The sequence below is a fragment of the Anticarsia gemmatalis genome, chromosome Z, assembly GCF_050436995.1.
Source record: "Anticarsia gemmatalis isolate Benzon Research Colony breed Stoneville strain chromosome Z, ilAntGemm2 primary, whole genome shotgun sequence".
NCBI classification, from domain to species: Eukaryota; Metazoa; Arthropoda; class Insecta; order Lepidoptera; family Erebidae; genus Anticarsia; species Anticarsia gemmatalis.
The window spans coordinates 5193769-5212261 of NC_134776.1; the positions used below are offsets into that span (position 1 = coordinate 5193769).

The 18493-nt window shown below is 34.2% G+C and overlaps 1 protein-coding gene across 7 annotated transcripts in view; it reads left to right on the plus strand.

Annotated features, from left to right (window-relative positions):
* Window positions 1-18493, plus strand: part of trol (terribly reduced optic lobes) — a 185003-nt gene that overhangs the window by 58866 nt on the left and 107644 nt on the right. For all 7 annotated transcript variants that reach the window (XM_076135504.1, XM_076135506.1, XM_076135509.1 and 4 more), the window contains exons 2-9: window positions 7261-7387; window positions 7941-8040; window positions 8647-8720; window positions 9777-9939; window positions 10383-10549; window positions 10879-12006; window positions 12960-13058; window positions 13988-14101. In XM_076135504.1, the coding sequence (XP_075991619.1) occupies window positions 7261-7387; window positions 7941-8040; window positions 8647-8720; window positions 9777-9939; window positions 10383-10549; window positions 10879-12006; window positions 12960-13058; window positions 13988-14101 (1972 nt within the window). The remainder of the gene's footprint in view (window positions 1-7260; window positions 7388-7940; window positions 8041-8646; window positions 8721-9776; window positions 9940-10382; window positions 10550-10878; window positions 12007-12959; window positions 13059-13987; window positions 14102-18493) is intronic.

Below are 18493 nucleotides of genomic sequence, written 5' to 3' on the forward strand. Positions count from 1 at the left end.
TGAAAGTTGACGTTTTATGTATGTTTGTTAATCTTTCACGCAAATACTACTAAATGAATTAACGTAATGGATACTTTTATACAAGAATGCACGTAGATGAATTAGCGGGCACAAGTTAAAAAAAAATTAACTGCGAAAACAATGTGCCAAAAACATATTTATGGCTTAAAAATGAATACCGCAATATTAGATTTTTTGGATTCACTCCTAGTCTGTAGTGGATTGTAAGAGAATATTATGAGTACTCGATAAAACCAAATTACGTCACAGTTCATACATTTTATGTGAAATAAAAGTTTAATGGAATTCATTTAAATATTTTTTCAATGAAAAATTCTTGTCTAATATATGCTAACTGTTGGACTATTTACAATTTTCTATTTTGAAAACATTTCTATTTGCATTTGAGCGTTCGCTTGTTTATTGCACCACAACTGAAAAATAAACGTCACCGGCTGTTGGTTCGGCACAAACGCACGTTACCTAATGTAGATACTAGCAAACGCAACCTTGTTGATAACTGATAATAGGCCTTGGGTAGGCCATAGTCCAAGACGAATAACCATTTAAATGGTAAAAACGTTTTTGTGTCATCGATATTCCGGTTTTTGATTGAGAATATCGTAATGTCTCAATAAATGCTTTGTGATTCTTTGAGCAATTATTTTCGTATAACATTCTAGAGGTATTTATGATGTCGTTGTATCATTACGCTTTTTAATCACGAGTTTATGCATAACGAAAATTTTATAAAATTAACCCATTATGGTCTCGCTTCTGTGCAACCCCCATTAAGGGAGGAGGGCTCACAACCCAGTGCGGTCTGGGTCCATTATAGCCATGCACAACTCTAACAAGTATTTATATTTGAACGAATACGCAAAAAAACACCAATATGAGTAAAACCTTAAACAAACTACGTAGAAGGAAAGAAGAGCAAAAAATATTTTAACTTACTAACGTAACTGCCTTTAGCTTGTTTCATTAAATAACTACACAGTTAACTAACAGCACTATTTTCCAAAGTAATCTAAGTAAAAGATGTAAAACCAGTGGAGCACAACCGTTTACTAATTGTGAAAACAATTAGACGAGCCTTCATTAATGCACGTACCTATTAATGAGGAAACTCCATACCCGGTGCCCATTTCTCCTCTACTATATTATTTTTAACGAATTATAATGGCCCCGTTCGCCACCATTTTGCAAAATGTTTGAAAAAAGTAATATTATATTTTTATTTCATGATTACTTTACAAAATATTGAAATAAAACGCACAAAATCGGAAATGTTTTTTTTTTTCTAAATAATTAACACGCAGAAAATACATACATACATAATATTACGTACATTTTTCTATAGGGTAGGCAGAGACCAAAGAACGCCACATGGTACCATACTTACAAACATTACTTGCGGCTATACATCTTGTCATACAGGACAAAAATATTGTCTTAAAATAAAAACTGACTAGCAGCGGTCATACAAATGTACATATTATATTCTTTTAGGTCTTAAATTGCGACCAGTACCATGGCTGTATATTTTAAACATTTGTGTACGGCGCTAGCACGATGCCTCTGTCAGAGCCTACCAAAAAGAAAATTAGTTTACCAGCCTATAATTATTTAATACATGCAATTTTAAAGGTGCATCATATGACAATGCCTGACTAATTAGATTTATTACGATCCTTTTAGCAAGCCTATATCGGAAATAAGCCTTTTAAACTACACAAAAATTATGCGAAATTTATCGGGATAAGTGACGAGTGTTTTGAGCGTTCGCATCCCAAGCAATTGCAGGACTGAAACTAAGTTAACCAATTACTTTTCGAAATTATGTGTGTATTTAATTTCCACTTTATAAACCAGAATGGAAAGCCTTGCATACTGACTTCTAAAAGGAAAAGCAAGAAACAGCTCTTAAAGAAATGTGTGAATTATAAGCTCTCACATTTTGGGAGGAGGCCCGTGTGGAACCATCGGGGCAGTTGAAATTTATTTATAATATACTCGTACAATTATTTAAAGAACACACTTCCGTTTCATCACTATTTTAATAAACCTAATGACGCAGTTTCTTTAAAACAAAGTAAAGGGATTCAAGGTTATATGACTGCAACAAAGCAGTCATAGCAACAGTTGTTAAGCAGATATTTAATATTAATTTCGGTGATGAAGACCATCCCCTAACACAATTCGGAATAGGCTAAGCCAGTGATATGAAGAGAGTTTTTGATAACAACTCATCATTTTTAGAATTGATTTATGAAATGTGTGAAAATTTTCATTTAACTTTCGGAATTAATGTACACGAAAATATAGTCCTACATTATGGATTTTTTTTATAGATTAAAAAAACAAAAATGCGTTCAGTAATTTTTGAGTTTTTAGAACAAGGCGGGTGCTTTGTTTTAACAAGGTTATAGTTCGACGAATATTCAATTGCGGAGTTTCAAGGAAATATCTCTTAAATATTATTCCGAAGTCCGAATGCTTCTGTGATGCGGTCTATATGCTAACCACGAGGTCTCGGGTTCTATTCCCGGGTCGAACAAAGTTTTTCTAAGTTATATTAGATGTTTTTCAATAGTAGCCCAGAGTTTGGTACCGTGTGCGGTATTATAGCAAGAGGCTTGCCCCCTACTACGGACTAACTTGATAATGACGAAACGCGGTTATTCCTACACCTCTGCCTACAACTTTGAGTATGACAGGCGTCTATTTATGTATGTGTGTTCTCAGAATTCCCACAAAATAAGCCGCTGAATTTGTTACCCAGATGTTTGTTACATTATAATAATGTGCAATAATAGTTCATTGTTTACATTACTAGGCATGCGTGTACGCACGCTCGTACTTGACTTGCTGACCTAATTCTTAGCCTCATTCTCAATGAATTTGCGAACTGTCTATCAACAAGATCTCAGGTATGCGAGATGCGTAAGATTAGTTTATTTACTTTACATCTACTACATATTTCTGTTCGTGTTTATTTTCTAAGGTACATACTCAACTTTCGGTATTTGAAACGTGTGGTGTACACATACGGTCGAGTTAAATGTCTTGTAGTCTTTGGATGATGTCAGCTTTTTAGATAAGATTGTACCATAGATACTGATACTGGGCCCAAAATACTTTATTAATAATTAAGTAATTTTTAAAACTTATGAATTAGAACAGCAGGGAACAAGTATTTGTGTTGTACATTTGAGTACTAATCAATTAGGATTTAAAATGCATAATTTAAAGAATATTTTTTACAGAATACGCTAGTGGCGCTCATCAGCATATCATAAAAAGTTTTCGATAGCTACATGATATTTCGGTTGTCGATAGTCGATAGTGTATATGTATTTTTATCATGGCAATTGATCGGGCAAGAATTTAGTGTACACGGGCTCTAACAGATAGATCCGTACTAATAGCTCCCGTTGCGTAATCAGTTTTCTGAAAATCGCTTACAATTTAAAATAAGAGTGAAAAAAATATGTTTACCCTAGAATATAGGACGGACTATTGATTTCTTGGTTGTTTTCTCAATCAGGATTTTGGAGCTTTGCTATATTATTTAAGAATTGGACTATTGGACTACAGTTACATAGAGATCCATAAGATTCAAGAATTATGTCACAGAAAGTGATGGATGGTGTTATGATATGAATTATAACTTTTATCCTTTCTGATATTTCTTTTCAGTGTTTTAAACGTTTTAATATTTGAAATCCAAAAATACATTGTAATGGCAGACAGTGCAGCAAATGTTTTTTAAAATTTATTAGAATACTTCATGAGATTTGGGTGCCGAATCAAGCTCTTTTCCAACTTTATTTTGTAGTTTCAGTATTATACGTTTATTGTAAGTCGTCCCAAGTAGCATTCTGTCTCTGCCTACCCATATGGGAAAAATACGGAATTTTATGTATGTATTAATGTATAAGTATTGTAGAGTGTTTCATCATTTATTTCATTTCGGCTCGTTATATATAATTGCAGTATTACAATATATTCGTTTTCAATAAGCGATCGGTATTGTTTTAGAACTTTATTTGTATAGAACAATCAATATTAATATTGTTTACACTGTAGATTTTCTGTACAATAATATGATGTTATTAAGTTGCTGTATTCCTGTTATTAAACATGAGTTCGTATTAATAACTAATTCAAAATATTGTTTATACAGCTGAAAATAAACGCAAACAAAAGCTTTGGATCTAACAAGTACTAAATTTCCATGTCACAATGTTAGTTACCGTACTCCTCCGAAACGGCTTGACCGATTCTTATGAAATTTTGTGAGCGTATTAAGTAGGTCTGAAAATCGACCCACATCTATTTTTCATGCTCCTAAGTTACACATTATTGTTAAAATTTATATGGCAAAACAACGATTTGCCGGGTCGGCTAGTGAATAATAAGTATCGCCACGAAACTGAAACACAAGTAGGTGTTTTTTAAAAAATTAGCCTCAGACCTCAGAGGACTTTTGGTTGGCTATTCTACCAAAATAGAGATGTAAGCTCAATAGCCCTTTCGTCTACACTTCTTTCTTATTATGATGTCGCAAAATTGTTCAAGTTTGTTTGGCGGCACTCTAAATGAATGCACCGACAATTAAAAAGACAAAGCCATTACTAAGATGATTCGAACCGGTCTAGAATGAGTCCCGACTGTTAAAGTCATCACGCATTCTGGATGACTGCGCTGTATTTTATCTATTCAATTAAATTTAGAGCACTCATTTAATTTATTTTTTCAATTACTGTAGTAACTTATAGCATTTAACTTAATTTATGATTTAAAAAAAGGTAGTTTTCTAAACTGCATCGCCCTTCGTCAACGTAACGCCATCTAGTACCGCGGATAAAAAACAATGAAGAGGCAATGTGTGACTGAAGTTCGTGGTTCTACACGGAGGTATCGCCGTTTTGCGATGTAGTTTATATGCTTTTATTTACAACTGACTTTAAATTTGATGGAGAATAATATCCAGTTTTATTTAACTATCTCCTGACTGTGACTTCACGACAGTAAGAAGAAGTCACTTCTTAGTGGAAAGATTTCCCACGCTGAATATAATAATATCGTAGTTTAACAACTAATTCTAACTTTTAAACTTTCACGTTGCATGCTTTTTATATAATAAAATACGGGAATTAACTCGATAACTTCCGTATTCTAATTATCTCTATTAAAAAGGTTCTCTTAATTGATAACATATTTGTGCTTCGGTAGCGCAAAGACATTCATCTCAAATACCACACCAAAAACGTTTTTATCCGCTGATCTAAGTTTTATGATATAAGTGACCCAGTGAGTGACAGCATGTAATGAGTTGTAAAATCTCTCACGAATATGTGCTTGCAAACAATAGTTAAGAGCATGCAAGTTGTGACTCGTAGCAGCAATAAATTGCTCTATCGTCAGCGTGTAAGCCGCACACGCGCGATGCTTTCCAACTACAGACCGTGTTCTCGACTACGTGAGTTATCGACTACGATATTTTACGACTCTGTGCTATTAAAATTCATTAGGTTTTCACTTGAAAATGAGGTTAGATTATTGTTGATTTAGTCATAATATTTTTTTAAGCATTTTGATTGCATTTTTTTGTTTTGCTGCTGTATATTAATTAATCAGTTTAAAGAAACTATAAGATAAGCACTTTTTAACAATTATAATTATTTGACTCTTCCCAGTTTATTTCATGTTTAGGATATTTCGATTTTTTAACCAAATATAGCAGCAATCCTGCAGAACTGTTTCAACCAGGCTGTAACTTTATTTATTTAACCCCTGTAAACTTTATATTGCAAGAGTTTACATTTAAAATATTTTAAAAATTTAAGACGTTTTGGCTGATACCCAAGCTCCGTCGACAAAGCATAGTCGTGTAAAGTAGTGGCGTTTGCTCCACAGCGTCCATTAGCTTGCACGTCTTGTCTTCACACCCCGCCACGGATCATGTTGGACTAACTAAAATTGCAAGGAAATCCCCCTTTGTCGAGACACAACGTCGCCCCTAATTGCGGCTCGCCTGTCGATTTATTTGCGAATCATGACTCCCCGTGCCGACTTAATGACGATTTTACGATCTCTTGTCCGGTTTTGAGGTATTTTACATTTCTTTTTCGTTATAATAATACTTGGTAAGCTGTGGCTGTTTTATTTTAACGCTTTCTTTCTTATACTATAATCGCCCAATCTGTACGTAGTATTGGCCCCAACTCCTATAACGGCAGGGGACTTTTTCCCAGCAATTATCTTAATATGTTATGTATCAATGACACAATATATACTAAAGATTCAAGTGCTGAAGGTTTTAAAAATATTTTTTATTATTATTTTTTTGGCCGTAGCTTCTTCTTTTCGGGCATTATTAAAGTAAATTAAACTATGCATCTAATATAATTTAAGTCTAAAAAATGTTTATTCATTCACGGCACTAAATTGGAGAAAACCCTGATAAAATATATTTTTGAAAAGTACTAAGAAATATATACTTACAACTCATAGTTATATTGAGTAAAAAAGAATACATTAATTACAATTCTAATCATAACATTATTTTATTTTACAACTAAGTAGTATTATTAGTCACGTACATTATTCATTATAAAAATACCATTAATTGCACTCATTGCGTTTGCAACTCATTGCAATAAAGTTGCACATGCAAGCGCAACGCGACGCAACACGTCACCGGAGCGTTTCAAACCTAATAATGTTACGTCACGCATTTCAGACAAGCGTTTCAGGGAGCATGCCCTGAAACAATGCCAACCTTTGTCACGAAAAGGTCAATGTATAGGCGGAGATTACACGAATTGTGTTCAGCAGTTAAATCAAGATCGTTATGAAGGCGGGGCAAGTCGTGCGGTCCTGACCAATCAGAGAACACCTATTTACCTATTCCACATAATCCAACCCAAGGGTCTTAGGTGCTAATAAATATTTTTTCACGAAATTTTCGGGCTGTTCCATTAGTGGTATAAGAGAGGTATTCACAGTATTTCGTGGCCAAATTACGCTGAAAGCGTTCTTTACTGAGGCTATCACATTCGTGATAACGTTATTTTGTAGAAATTTTATTACTTTATATATTTTAGGTATAAATATTCTATATACTAGCTCAGAAAAGTGTTACTGGCACGTTCAGTCACTTTTATAGTTTAGGTTTTCTTATAAGCTTCTTGTCTAGCTTAGTTTTTTAAAATAAGTATAATGTTAAAGAGTGTTTTTCTATAATTTCAGGTGTGTACGGCGAGTGACTTATACTGGGAGGGTGAAGAGGGCGCTTCTAACGAGTTCTTAGAAGTCAAAAATGAAGACCCCGGCATTACACATCATCTGAACCGGTTCAAGAGAGATTTCTGGTCCAGTAAGTACCTCTATTTAATAAGTAGAATATATTCCCGAAAAAGAATCCTTACTTAATTAAATACAATAAAAATTACTCCTTGAAAAATCCAAATAGGTAGATAAATTTTAGTAAACCAATTTTCTGTAATGTCAGTTATATAAATTCTTTAATAGTGTCAGAAATAAGCTCCATACAATATCCCAATTGTCATTATAGAGAATAGATAAATAATTACTAAAAGTTAGAAAAAGTTGTCATTGCAGCGCGTGACAAATGTCGCTGTGTCTAAGTTGTTTGTATTGATTGCAATGCAGTTTTAATTGTTATTTCGATACGTACCATTCTGCAAAACATTTATGTAAATCATATTAAGATTTTAAAAAGTTCTTATTCAATTAAGTACATAGGAATTTGGTTCCTATGTACTTAATTGATCCCACGCAGACCTTGTCCCGACATCTACGAGCATATTATAAAATATCATAACATTTGGCTTATAGTTGTTCAAAACTTGCGCGTACATAAATTTTCGTGAATCATTTTTATTTATATGTAATGTTTGTATTTGCAGACTTGTTTGGGAACAAAGACGACGCAGATCCTCCAGGGGACCCGAACAATGACGCCGACGATGGAGTCACGGACAACGTGGACAACGCCGACGTCGGGGAGTACGTACACATATATTTTCTTACTAAATCAACCAACATTTATAAAGATACTGATACTTTTACCTACTATGATTCTTGGAAACGAAATTTCGTTAAATATTGAAAATGTTAATTTGTGACAAAACACTATTTTATTTTGATACAGAGTATGCAGCGTCAGATAAGCATCATTTAAGCAATAGATTTTTTGGTAAGAGGGTGACAATACTTTAACGAATATTCGTTTTTGTTGATTATAGTAGGCCTGTTTGCATCTTATTCGCCTGAAAATTTTTAAACAAAGGCGGCTATGCGTTGCTCTAGGTCGTAAGACGTTCGATCTATCACAGGAATTAAATTGTTAGGATTAAGTTTCGTTAACAACATCGCAAAAGGTATTTGAACTTCAGTTGATATTAACTGGGGGGTCTTCACCCGGGTTAATACGTAATATTATACAAAACCTTAACAAAATATACCTACACTAAAACCTTCGGGAATCGCTCTATCACTCTTCTTGTAGATAAAAGACGCATAAAAATCTGTTCAGAAGATTTTATATAAAGATAAAAACTTAATTTAATGTATTACATTTGGTCACTAATAAAATGCATGTGCTCATTTCAGTACCCGTAAGGACGACGACTCTGACAACTTTGGATCAGGTTCTTCCGACAGAGTTGAGCCAGAACCTCGAGAAAGTAAGCAATATTTCTACTATTTTGTATCAATTATTGTACCTGCGGTTTAAATCGAGCCCACGTTATAATATTAAGTAGCCATGTTTCAATTGTCTAAAATATCTGTAAAACTGATTCAGTGGTCTAACCAACAGACTTTCGCACGAATAATAATTATAATAAATTGTTCCCATATTTATTGTAATTAGAGAAATATGCAATATATATTATATATTTCTAATAAACAGATATTAGTTTATCTTTCCAAACAAACTAGGCATACAATTCAAAAAAAATCTGATGCTTTTAAGGTTGAGGCATCTGTGATCTAGACTTCAAGGCACTCTAATTCTATTTCTTTTGCACTGAAATCAATCTTTTACTCCATTCCGATATAATACTCCTTTGACCCAATGTTAATTGCAATCAATCTAGTCATTGGACTCTGTTCATAATTCTAATTGAAATATGTATTTACGCGAGATATATTATGTTTTCTAATATTAATTAACAAATACAAATTGGCTACATTTAAACTGTTAAAAAGGATTAATATTAAATTCTAATTTGAGTTTGTGTAGCATAACGCCATCTAGTAATAAAATTAAGAACTACCACAAAAAAATCCCGTCTTGAGACAATCCGAATGTTTAAACCTTTATTCTAAGCTTCTTTGAAAATATTAATTAATGATAATGTTTTGGAAAAACGTATGTTAAGATATTAATGTATAATTTAGTTATTTATGCGGCGGAAGACCGTGTTGTAGTTTCTAAAATCACATTGTAACAAACAAGAGCAAATCGCTATTGATACACTGTTCATAATATAATCCTATGTGTTGCTAATAAAAAGAACAGGAGGTTTAATAAATGCAATGATAGGACGAACTACATGAAATATAAATGAGAGTTTGAACTTATTTTGCATGTTACTTTTAAATGCTTTATTTTCCCAGCTACTATTAATTCAATTTCCAATGCTAGTAAAATTTTGGCTGCTAAAAAGTACTTGAAAAAAGGTTCCACTGGTATTTAACGGAAAAAGTACTTAGTCGTTTTCTATTTTTATTTCCAGAGACGCTCCGAGTGACGTTCACCGTGCTCGAGCCTTACCATAAGGAATTTTCTGATCGAGACTCACCGAAATTCCTCAATTTCTCCAAGCAGCTCGCCAACGCGGTTGATCAGATCTTCCTTGATCTACCAGGCGTTCAAAAGTCCAGTCTCATCAGGATCCAGTAAGTATCTACTTATTATTATTTCTTAAATCGACAACTTCCGCACTAAGAATTGCTCTTGTGTCGCGGGGACTTTTACAAACATACAAAAAAACCAGACCCGTAACAATTATTTATGGATCGCACAAATAATTATTCCGTGTGGGAATCGAACCCACGAGCTCCCAACACAATCGTAGCGGCGGGGTGACCTAAACCAGTGCGCCACGGAGGCAGTCCAGTAATCGAAAAAACATGCCATTTTTAGTAGCCTCTTTGGTGAGGTCGATTGTCTATCCAACTGCTGACAACTGATTCCAGCGTAGAAAAGTAGTAGTGATATATTTTATTGTATTTTCAATAATAGCCTAAAGTTTGGTAAAGTTTCCATTAAATGGTAATATAATTGCCCCCTAGAACATAAGAATAGCTCTGTATAAAGCAAAACGGTGTTTATTTTCCAGATCCATCGAGGAGTTCACGAGTAAGGTGACTTTGGAAATCGTGACTACTAATTATGATGATACAGACACCATCAGAGATCGCCTAAGGAACTACATTCGAAGATATCAACGATTGGGTGGATTTACCGCTAATGATAATGACTTCAGCGCGCAGGTCGTCGACCCAGGTATAACTATAGAACTTCTTCAATATTAAGATTATATCATGTAATATATTTATTCCTATGACGTGGTATGGTATGGTAAATATGCAAGCATCTTTTTTAGAAGTTTGCATTTTTAGTAATTTTTTTATGTATTACTACTCTAATAATAATCTAGTCGTTGTTCAGAAAATCTGTTTATCCTAATTTAGTTAAATAAGTACTACAGTTAAGAATATACATTTTTTTTATTTAACATATAATTTATTCATTATAATTTCTCCATTACACGATTTAATTACATTTAAAATATTTTTTCCTATTTTTTATTATTTTATATTTTGTTTTTGAAGCTACGGTCACGGATCCAACACAGCCTAGACCATACCAGCCTGGTGACTATCACCCTGAAGAACCTTCTCCGGAATATTCAACTCAGGCCTATCCTGACCAGAATCAGGATGTTACAAATCCTGTTGACCAAAATGGAGGAGATCCAAACAATCCTGATTTGAATCCGCCTTCTGATTTGAATAACTACAACCCGGATCCCTTTGGCCAGGATCCTAATAACCCGAATAATTATGACCAGGACTCCAACAATAACTGGAATACTAATCAGGATCCGAATAACCCAACCAATTCTGGTCAGGACCCGAATAACCGGGATGCTAGTGACCCTAACAACTACGACCCGGATCAAAATAATCAGAATAATTATAACCAGGATCCTAGTAACTGGAATACTAATGATCAACGTCCTGATAACTTTACTGATTACAATCCGGATTCGGGTAGCCCGGACAATTACGATCAAGACCAAGATAAATGGTATACGGGTAATCAAGACCCTAATAATCCCAGTAATTACAATCCAGACCCTAATAATTATAATCAAGATCCTAATGACCCTAATAATTACAATCCAGACCCTAATAATTATAATCAAGATCCCAATGATCCCAATAATTACAATCCAGACCCTAATAATTATAATCCAGACCCTAATGACCCTAACAATTACAATCAGGACCCCAATAATCCTAATAATAATTATAGCCCAGATCCCTTCGCCCCGAGCCCGAATGGTCCCACTGGTCAAGACACTAATGATGTAGACCCTAATAGCCGGGACAATGGTTCCAGTCAAGACCCTAATCAAGGGAATGGGCAAGATCCAAATAACCCTAACAATTACAATCAAGATCCGAATAACCCGCCTAGGGGCGACCAGGACAATAACAATGGCAACGATGGGGACAACAATGATTTGTTTGGTAATAACCAGGATCCATTTGGCCAAAACCCTGACGGCCAGGGCAATTCTGGCCAGCCTGATAACCAGGGTAATAATGGCCAGGACCAAAATAACGGGGATGACTTTGGCCCGCCTCCCATAGGCCCGAATCCAGATGACAGGGACAACCGTATTGACAGTGATTCAAACAGACTCGACAGTGATGCTGGACCTATACTTAATGGTACTTTCTTTTCGTTTATTATTTTGTACATATTAGGTCGGGTAAAAAGTCTTTTCACATAACAGTATGTATGAATTTGTAATAAAATCTTTTCTCTACACAAAAAAGGTCGATATTTGGGTATCTCACGAGCTCAATGAAAGAAACCTAATGTACCGTGTACTTATTTGTGATTCTTGAAGCCAAAGAGATTTTATTACAAGTTCAGACATACTATAATGCGAAAATACTTTTTCCCCGAACTAATATAATCATGTACGAGAATTCTTTGCAATGCTACTGGCTATTAGGAGGCTTGGTATAAGTATTGGTCAGCTTATCGAGTGAAATTTTCATATAGTTGTTTTTATTTGCTATCACTTTATCTATCAAAATGAAAAAAATAGGCTATCGGAAACTATATATTTCTGGTGATTAAAAGTAACTGACTGAATTTAGATTTTGATGAATTTGTAACCTATTCACTTATTGTGAACGAGAAAAGGAGATGTTTCGTATAAAAATATAAGGTTATAAGTATACTGTAAAATAAAATAAATTTCACGGTTTTTAATGTCTTATAACTTTGTATCATTTCAATTGTACAAATTACAATCATGGTAAACACAAAACAAAATGTATAATAAACATATTATTGTCCAACTGCTGGGCAAGGGTTAGAGGGGCCTGAATTAGGCCTTTAAACCACGCTGACCAATTTGGGTAAGGTTCACATTTCTTCAAAAACTCTTAGGTAATTATAGGCATGTTAGATGCCATCACGATGCTTTTCCATTCACCGTTAAAACCAGTGAATATATTTATCATTATTTTTTGAGGTTGTCTGTGTATATCTAACAAAATTGAAACATCTTTAAAGACAACTTACGTAGTAGCGCAAAGAACTGCTCTTACCAATACAATTTATTGATTTTATTTGGTTACATTTTTATTTTATTGTTTTTTTTTCTAAGTCCCGGATGATAAGCAACAGAACGTAAACAACGGTAACCACTGGCCGCTACCAGACCCTGGGCGAGACGACGTTACCACTCGTAGGAACTTCAATCCTGGTATATATGTTTCCTTTATTTTTTTACGTTTTATTTTTTATATATTTTTCAAGTTCTATGCGTGCATACTAACAATTTAAATATGGGTTAAAACGACAATCTATATTTACATTTTGTGATTTATAATTTTCTATCAAGCTATTCTTATTTATTACCATCAGCATATTTATTAGCAGTATTAGTTTATCTACTGCAAAGCTCAATTAATCTCCTTGTAATTTATTTCTGTTATACATTGATCAACTCACTCATATCATCGATTTACTTACCCCCTGTTTTTGAGGTACATTTAGCGGTAGTTTATCTATTCAATAGCGTTTAAACTCATTATATAAAAAAGTTTGAATACAAACTACCGCTAAATGTGCCTCAAAAACCGGGCATTAATCGCGCGATGATAAACGCTATCCTAAATAACAAAAAGGCAAAAAAAAAAAGAATAACTTTTTAAAATCAAGACCAGTGCATTGAAATCTAACGTAAAAGAGTCACATATATTACATTAACAATGTAGCATTTGCAAATAGAACATTTTTCAACATACGTTTTATATACCAAATGTGGAAATGAACGTAAACGTTACGTACGTACGTTTTTTTTTTCTGGGTAAGGTACCCAGAACCTCAGGAACACCTGACGATACATGTAAATTTGTTGTTAGTAATCATTCACGTATTCTGTTGAGCATTTCTAAATTAACAAAAAATATTTTGGGGACTTTGCATACCTTCAAGAACTGTTCTAAAGAACTCTCAGGCATGCAAGGTTGCATCACGATATTTTTCTTCACCCTTGGAACTACTGACAATTATTTCTAATACACAACTTCGAAAAGTCATCGGTGTGTTGCCTCGCGTTCGAACCGTTTACCACTATCGCGGGAGGTAACAACTTATACCACTCGGCTATCACTGCCTGTATTTTCACAGATTGTCCATCGGGCTTCCTGCGTTGCGACGAGACTCGCTGCGTGGAGCCAAACAGACGCTGCGACGGCCAGCCTGATTGTTACGACGGTGCCGACGAGCAGGGCTGTCCTGAGAGTAAGTACCATTTTGTTTGTCATATTATAGTCCGCAATATAAAGACGCGAAAGATGTCAAATTATAAAGGAAACGCACGCGACGTTGACCGATATAAGTTGGTGTAAACGTCGAGTTACAAAATAAAGTATCGCGCTTTACAACCGTTCTGCATCTTTATCTTATATGTACTAGATTAATTTTACAGTTTTCTGAAATCCTTGAGATCTATCGTCTTGAATATTTATATCGGGTGAAGTAGGACTATTTAAGTTTATACATTATACATGTTGATTATTTTTTGACCAGAGACTTGAGTAAAAATAGTTCATATCATAAAGCGCCCGCTAGAGGTGCTTATCAGTTTTACAAACAAAACATCTCGAGAGCTAGCCCATTTTAGCTGAGTTAAGTAAGTAAATCTAATCAGCGCCGCTAGGGGGCGCTGTGGGAACTATAATTGTACTGTATTTTTAATGTCAATCTCTCGATAGTCGAAAGTCACGACTGTAAGTAAGATATTGGGCTGGAGAATCTTGCTACTGTTGGAAATCAATCAAAGAGTGACATCATACCACTTCATGACGTCAGATTTAAAACAGCACTTATCTGAAGCGACTGAGGTACAAACGATAATATTATCGTTATTACGCACTCGAGTTCCTGTGTATGCAATTATGCAAGTAGATCGGAATCGAATGCACGCCTTGGAAATCGTTTAAGTGGGTACTCGAATACGCGACCTATTTTGTAAACACTATAAATAATAGTCAATTGCTGTTCATGATTACCACTTCACTTGAAATTTTAAGTAACCATTTTGCAATTGTATTCTGCTTGGGAGATTCAACTGTTTCAAATTGTAGATTAAGAATCGTATTATGTGAACACTTCGTGTAAAGACAGGTAGTTATTTCATTTATTTCTGAAATAATAGGGTACACTTACAACCGGAAACTCAGAAATACTCGTCATCGCACAAAAAAAATAGTCCCAGGTGAGATTCTAATCCACCACACGCGTTTGACTCTGCAAGGTGACGTCATTAACCACTGCCCTAAACGTACAGTTGAATTTATATATGCTCAGTTCAATCAAAACTTAATCAGTAGAGCATTACTACCTGTCATCAGAAATCCACCACTGATTAGACTCCATATATTAATAAGTTAATTTGTAATGCCGGACACATACCACCTATTATAAGCTTAACACATCTGTTAGATAAGTATTGAGGCTATTGCTTGAAGCTCTGTTTCATAGAGTTTGTAGTGATTATTCTGCTTTTGTCAGTCACAACATGATGTTAGATCCTTCATAATTTAGCCATCATTCACAAAAGAACTTTCAGATTCTGCTGGGTAGTTCCTGAGATAAAAGATTGCAACGAAAAATAATATTACGGGTTGAGACTGTAGGAATGTTTGGTGTTCTTTAATTTATTGTGATCTATACTTGTATATTGTATCACTGTATGTCTCAATTTATTATATAAAGGAATATACGGAAGTTCTTAAATTGTTGCTAGTTGAGCCAAAATAAGTCCGATGATATTAATGAAAGGGTAATAGTAACTTTATTTGATATTTTTCATACGGGATCTTTAGTAAACAATTGAATACTATAAATACTTGTAAAAATATCGTATATATGCTTGAATAAAACCGTGCTCGCAACTTTGTGCACATGAAAATATTTTCACATACACAAAAACATGTTTTATCCTTGACCTCTATGTTAATCCAAATTATAAATTGTCCACTTTTTGATCTTTTTTGTTTGTAAGTGTAACAAACATCCATCATGAAAAGTTTATATAAAATATAAAAGTACTTGAGCGATATAATATAGAATAGACTGTGTTATATCAAATCGTTTATGGGTCTAATGTTCTATGAAATGAATGCATTCCCATGCCATAAGCCGCGTCTGCAAGCCGTTAAAGAAAGCCACTGTTGTGCTTAACGGATATTTGATCAGTTTCGGCCCTTGTGCGTTGCATAAGGCCTCTTTGTACATCAACTTGAATGCACTTTTCAAGTGTTTTTTATCGATATAACTTATGCATGTAGCTCCGATAACATTGTCGTTTATAGTTGGAAGAATCATAGGTATGCTTTTCTCTAGGATATAATTAAAATTCAGCTATATTTTATTTCAATTACTAAGGTTTATGTAAAAGATGCATAAATAAAAAACGGATTTAGAGTGCGTTAGTTAGGCTTGAGATTTGTTTTTTTTCAAACACATAATATTAGTAATACAAACGTCATAAATACCCAGGCATTAATTGCTAGGTAGATCATAGGGATAGACATGGATAATTGTCGGATTATGATTTTTTCTTATTAGTTTTACTTATGTGTATCTCTGTTAGGCAAGGCCTTTCCTTTTTTTCTTCCAAAAATCCCTTTCAGCTGCGCAATTACCATTAGATTGTCGCGGTACCTTCGCCGTGGTTGGCCACAATCATGATAATTATATAAGAAAATAATCCTTATAATAATTTTAAAGTATATCCTAGTCACAAGGTTGACTCATCATTCCTCTGTAATAACTTCACGGAGGGCATATCATTACGTATGTAAAACAAATCTAAGTTCTTACTCAACGTTTCTGTTAATCTCTGTAAGTGCAGATCATAACATCCGTTATTATACAGCGTGTTGTTTAATTATGATGAGCTTTACATTCCTTGCTGTCGACCAATCAGCGTCGCAATTGTTTTAGCTATTTGTTGAAGTGGAGCTAATATCGCGAGGCCAATTCTCGTAATTAAAAATGTTCAAAATATAATTCCCTAGCATAGGTTCCAAATATTCAAAGCATTTTGTATTTCATATTAATAATATGAGTCAAATTTGTGTCACCTTTGTAAATAAATAGGTGTTTCAGTGACCAAACTTGCTGAAAGTTATTCATTATCGGTCGTTTTTGCATAATATTTTACTTACTTGATATAGATAGTTACGTAGGTAAACGTACATCTATACTAATATTATAATTAATAATGTTTTTTCTTGAAAGAGTAATTAATACATACTTACTATAGGTACACATACTTTCAGATAATCTAGAATATGATTAGGTAGGATGTGAAAAGCATGACGATTTACATCTGTTTAGTAGTTTTTGTCAGTATAGGTTCTTTTTTCCTAACCCATTACTGTCCCACTGCAGGGCAAGGGTCTCCTCCTAAACGAGGGGGAGGGATTAGGCCTTGAGTCCACCACGCTGGCCAAGTGTGGGTTGGGGACTTTGCATGCCCTCAATAAATGTATTAAACAAATTTTTAGGCATGCAAGGTTTCCTCACGTAGTTTACCTTCACCGTTGGAGCAAGTGATAATTGTTTCTCCGAAATACACATAACTCCGAAAAGTCATTGTGTGTTGCCATCATAAACCACTCGGCTATCACTGCATTATAGTATATTATAGGCGAGAAGAATTTATTATTGTGTTCTCTTGTATTTAATGGTTAATTAACACGTAGTTATAATGACAATGAGTGGAGTCAAGATCATCCGCATGATGTCATAGACAGTAGTAACTATATAATCCAATATAAAGTATAATTTATTTTACTGTCGTTCCAAGGTTGGAGTTACTTGTCTTAATTGTTACTTGGCGCCCGTTTCTGATTGGAATAAATTGATTGTCAGCCGACCGGGTGCATTCGCCGCCATTACTCATAATTGTTGTCATACATTGATTCTGTTTTCATGATTATCAATATTTGGCACATGAGATTGCATGCGAATCGTTTGACGGTGGGGGTTAAATGATATTTGCAGTTTTAAGTAGCTTTATTGATGCAAATTCAACGTTTTATGACTTGGTTACATGGCGCTCGATATTCGTCCCAGCTCAAATACTAAGCGGCTACCTGTCTATAGATTGACAGCGGCAAGTATTGGTTAACCTACAGATAGTCAACCGATGAACGCAACTGTCTAGCACGTCATAGTATTCATAGCATAAGTATGAAATCACAAACGAACGGTCATCTTCAATTATAATTTATATATTACATATTGAAATATGCAGTGTCGCGTTCTCAAAAATTCTTTTTTTATATATTAGTAAAATTACTACTGTATATTGTATCTTCAAAGAACTTGATCATCACTCTCAATGTTAAGATCACTGCATATTGTTTGAACCAATAAAAAAACATTTTAATAAAAAAATACGATTGAATATGTGACAGTGTACCTATATATTATATATTTTTGACGCTGACAAGTAAGTAATATAATGAAGAAAGCCTAGCTAATGAATTGTAGTGATTATTCAGACGCTCCCTGCACTCAGTGTTATTGCACTTTGCACCGTCTTTAAATTAATAGGCTCGTGTTTTACTTTTGTTATTTAACTAGAACGAGCCCGCGATATCGTCTGCCTTTCAAATA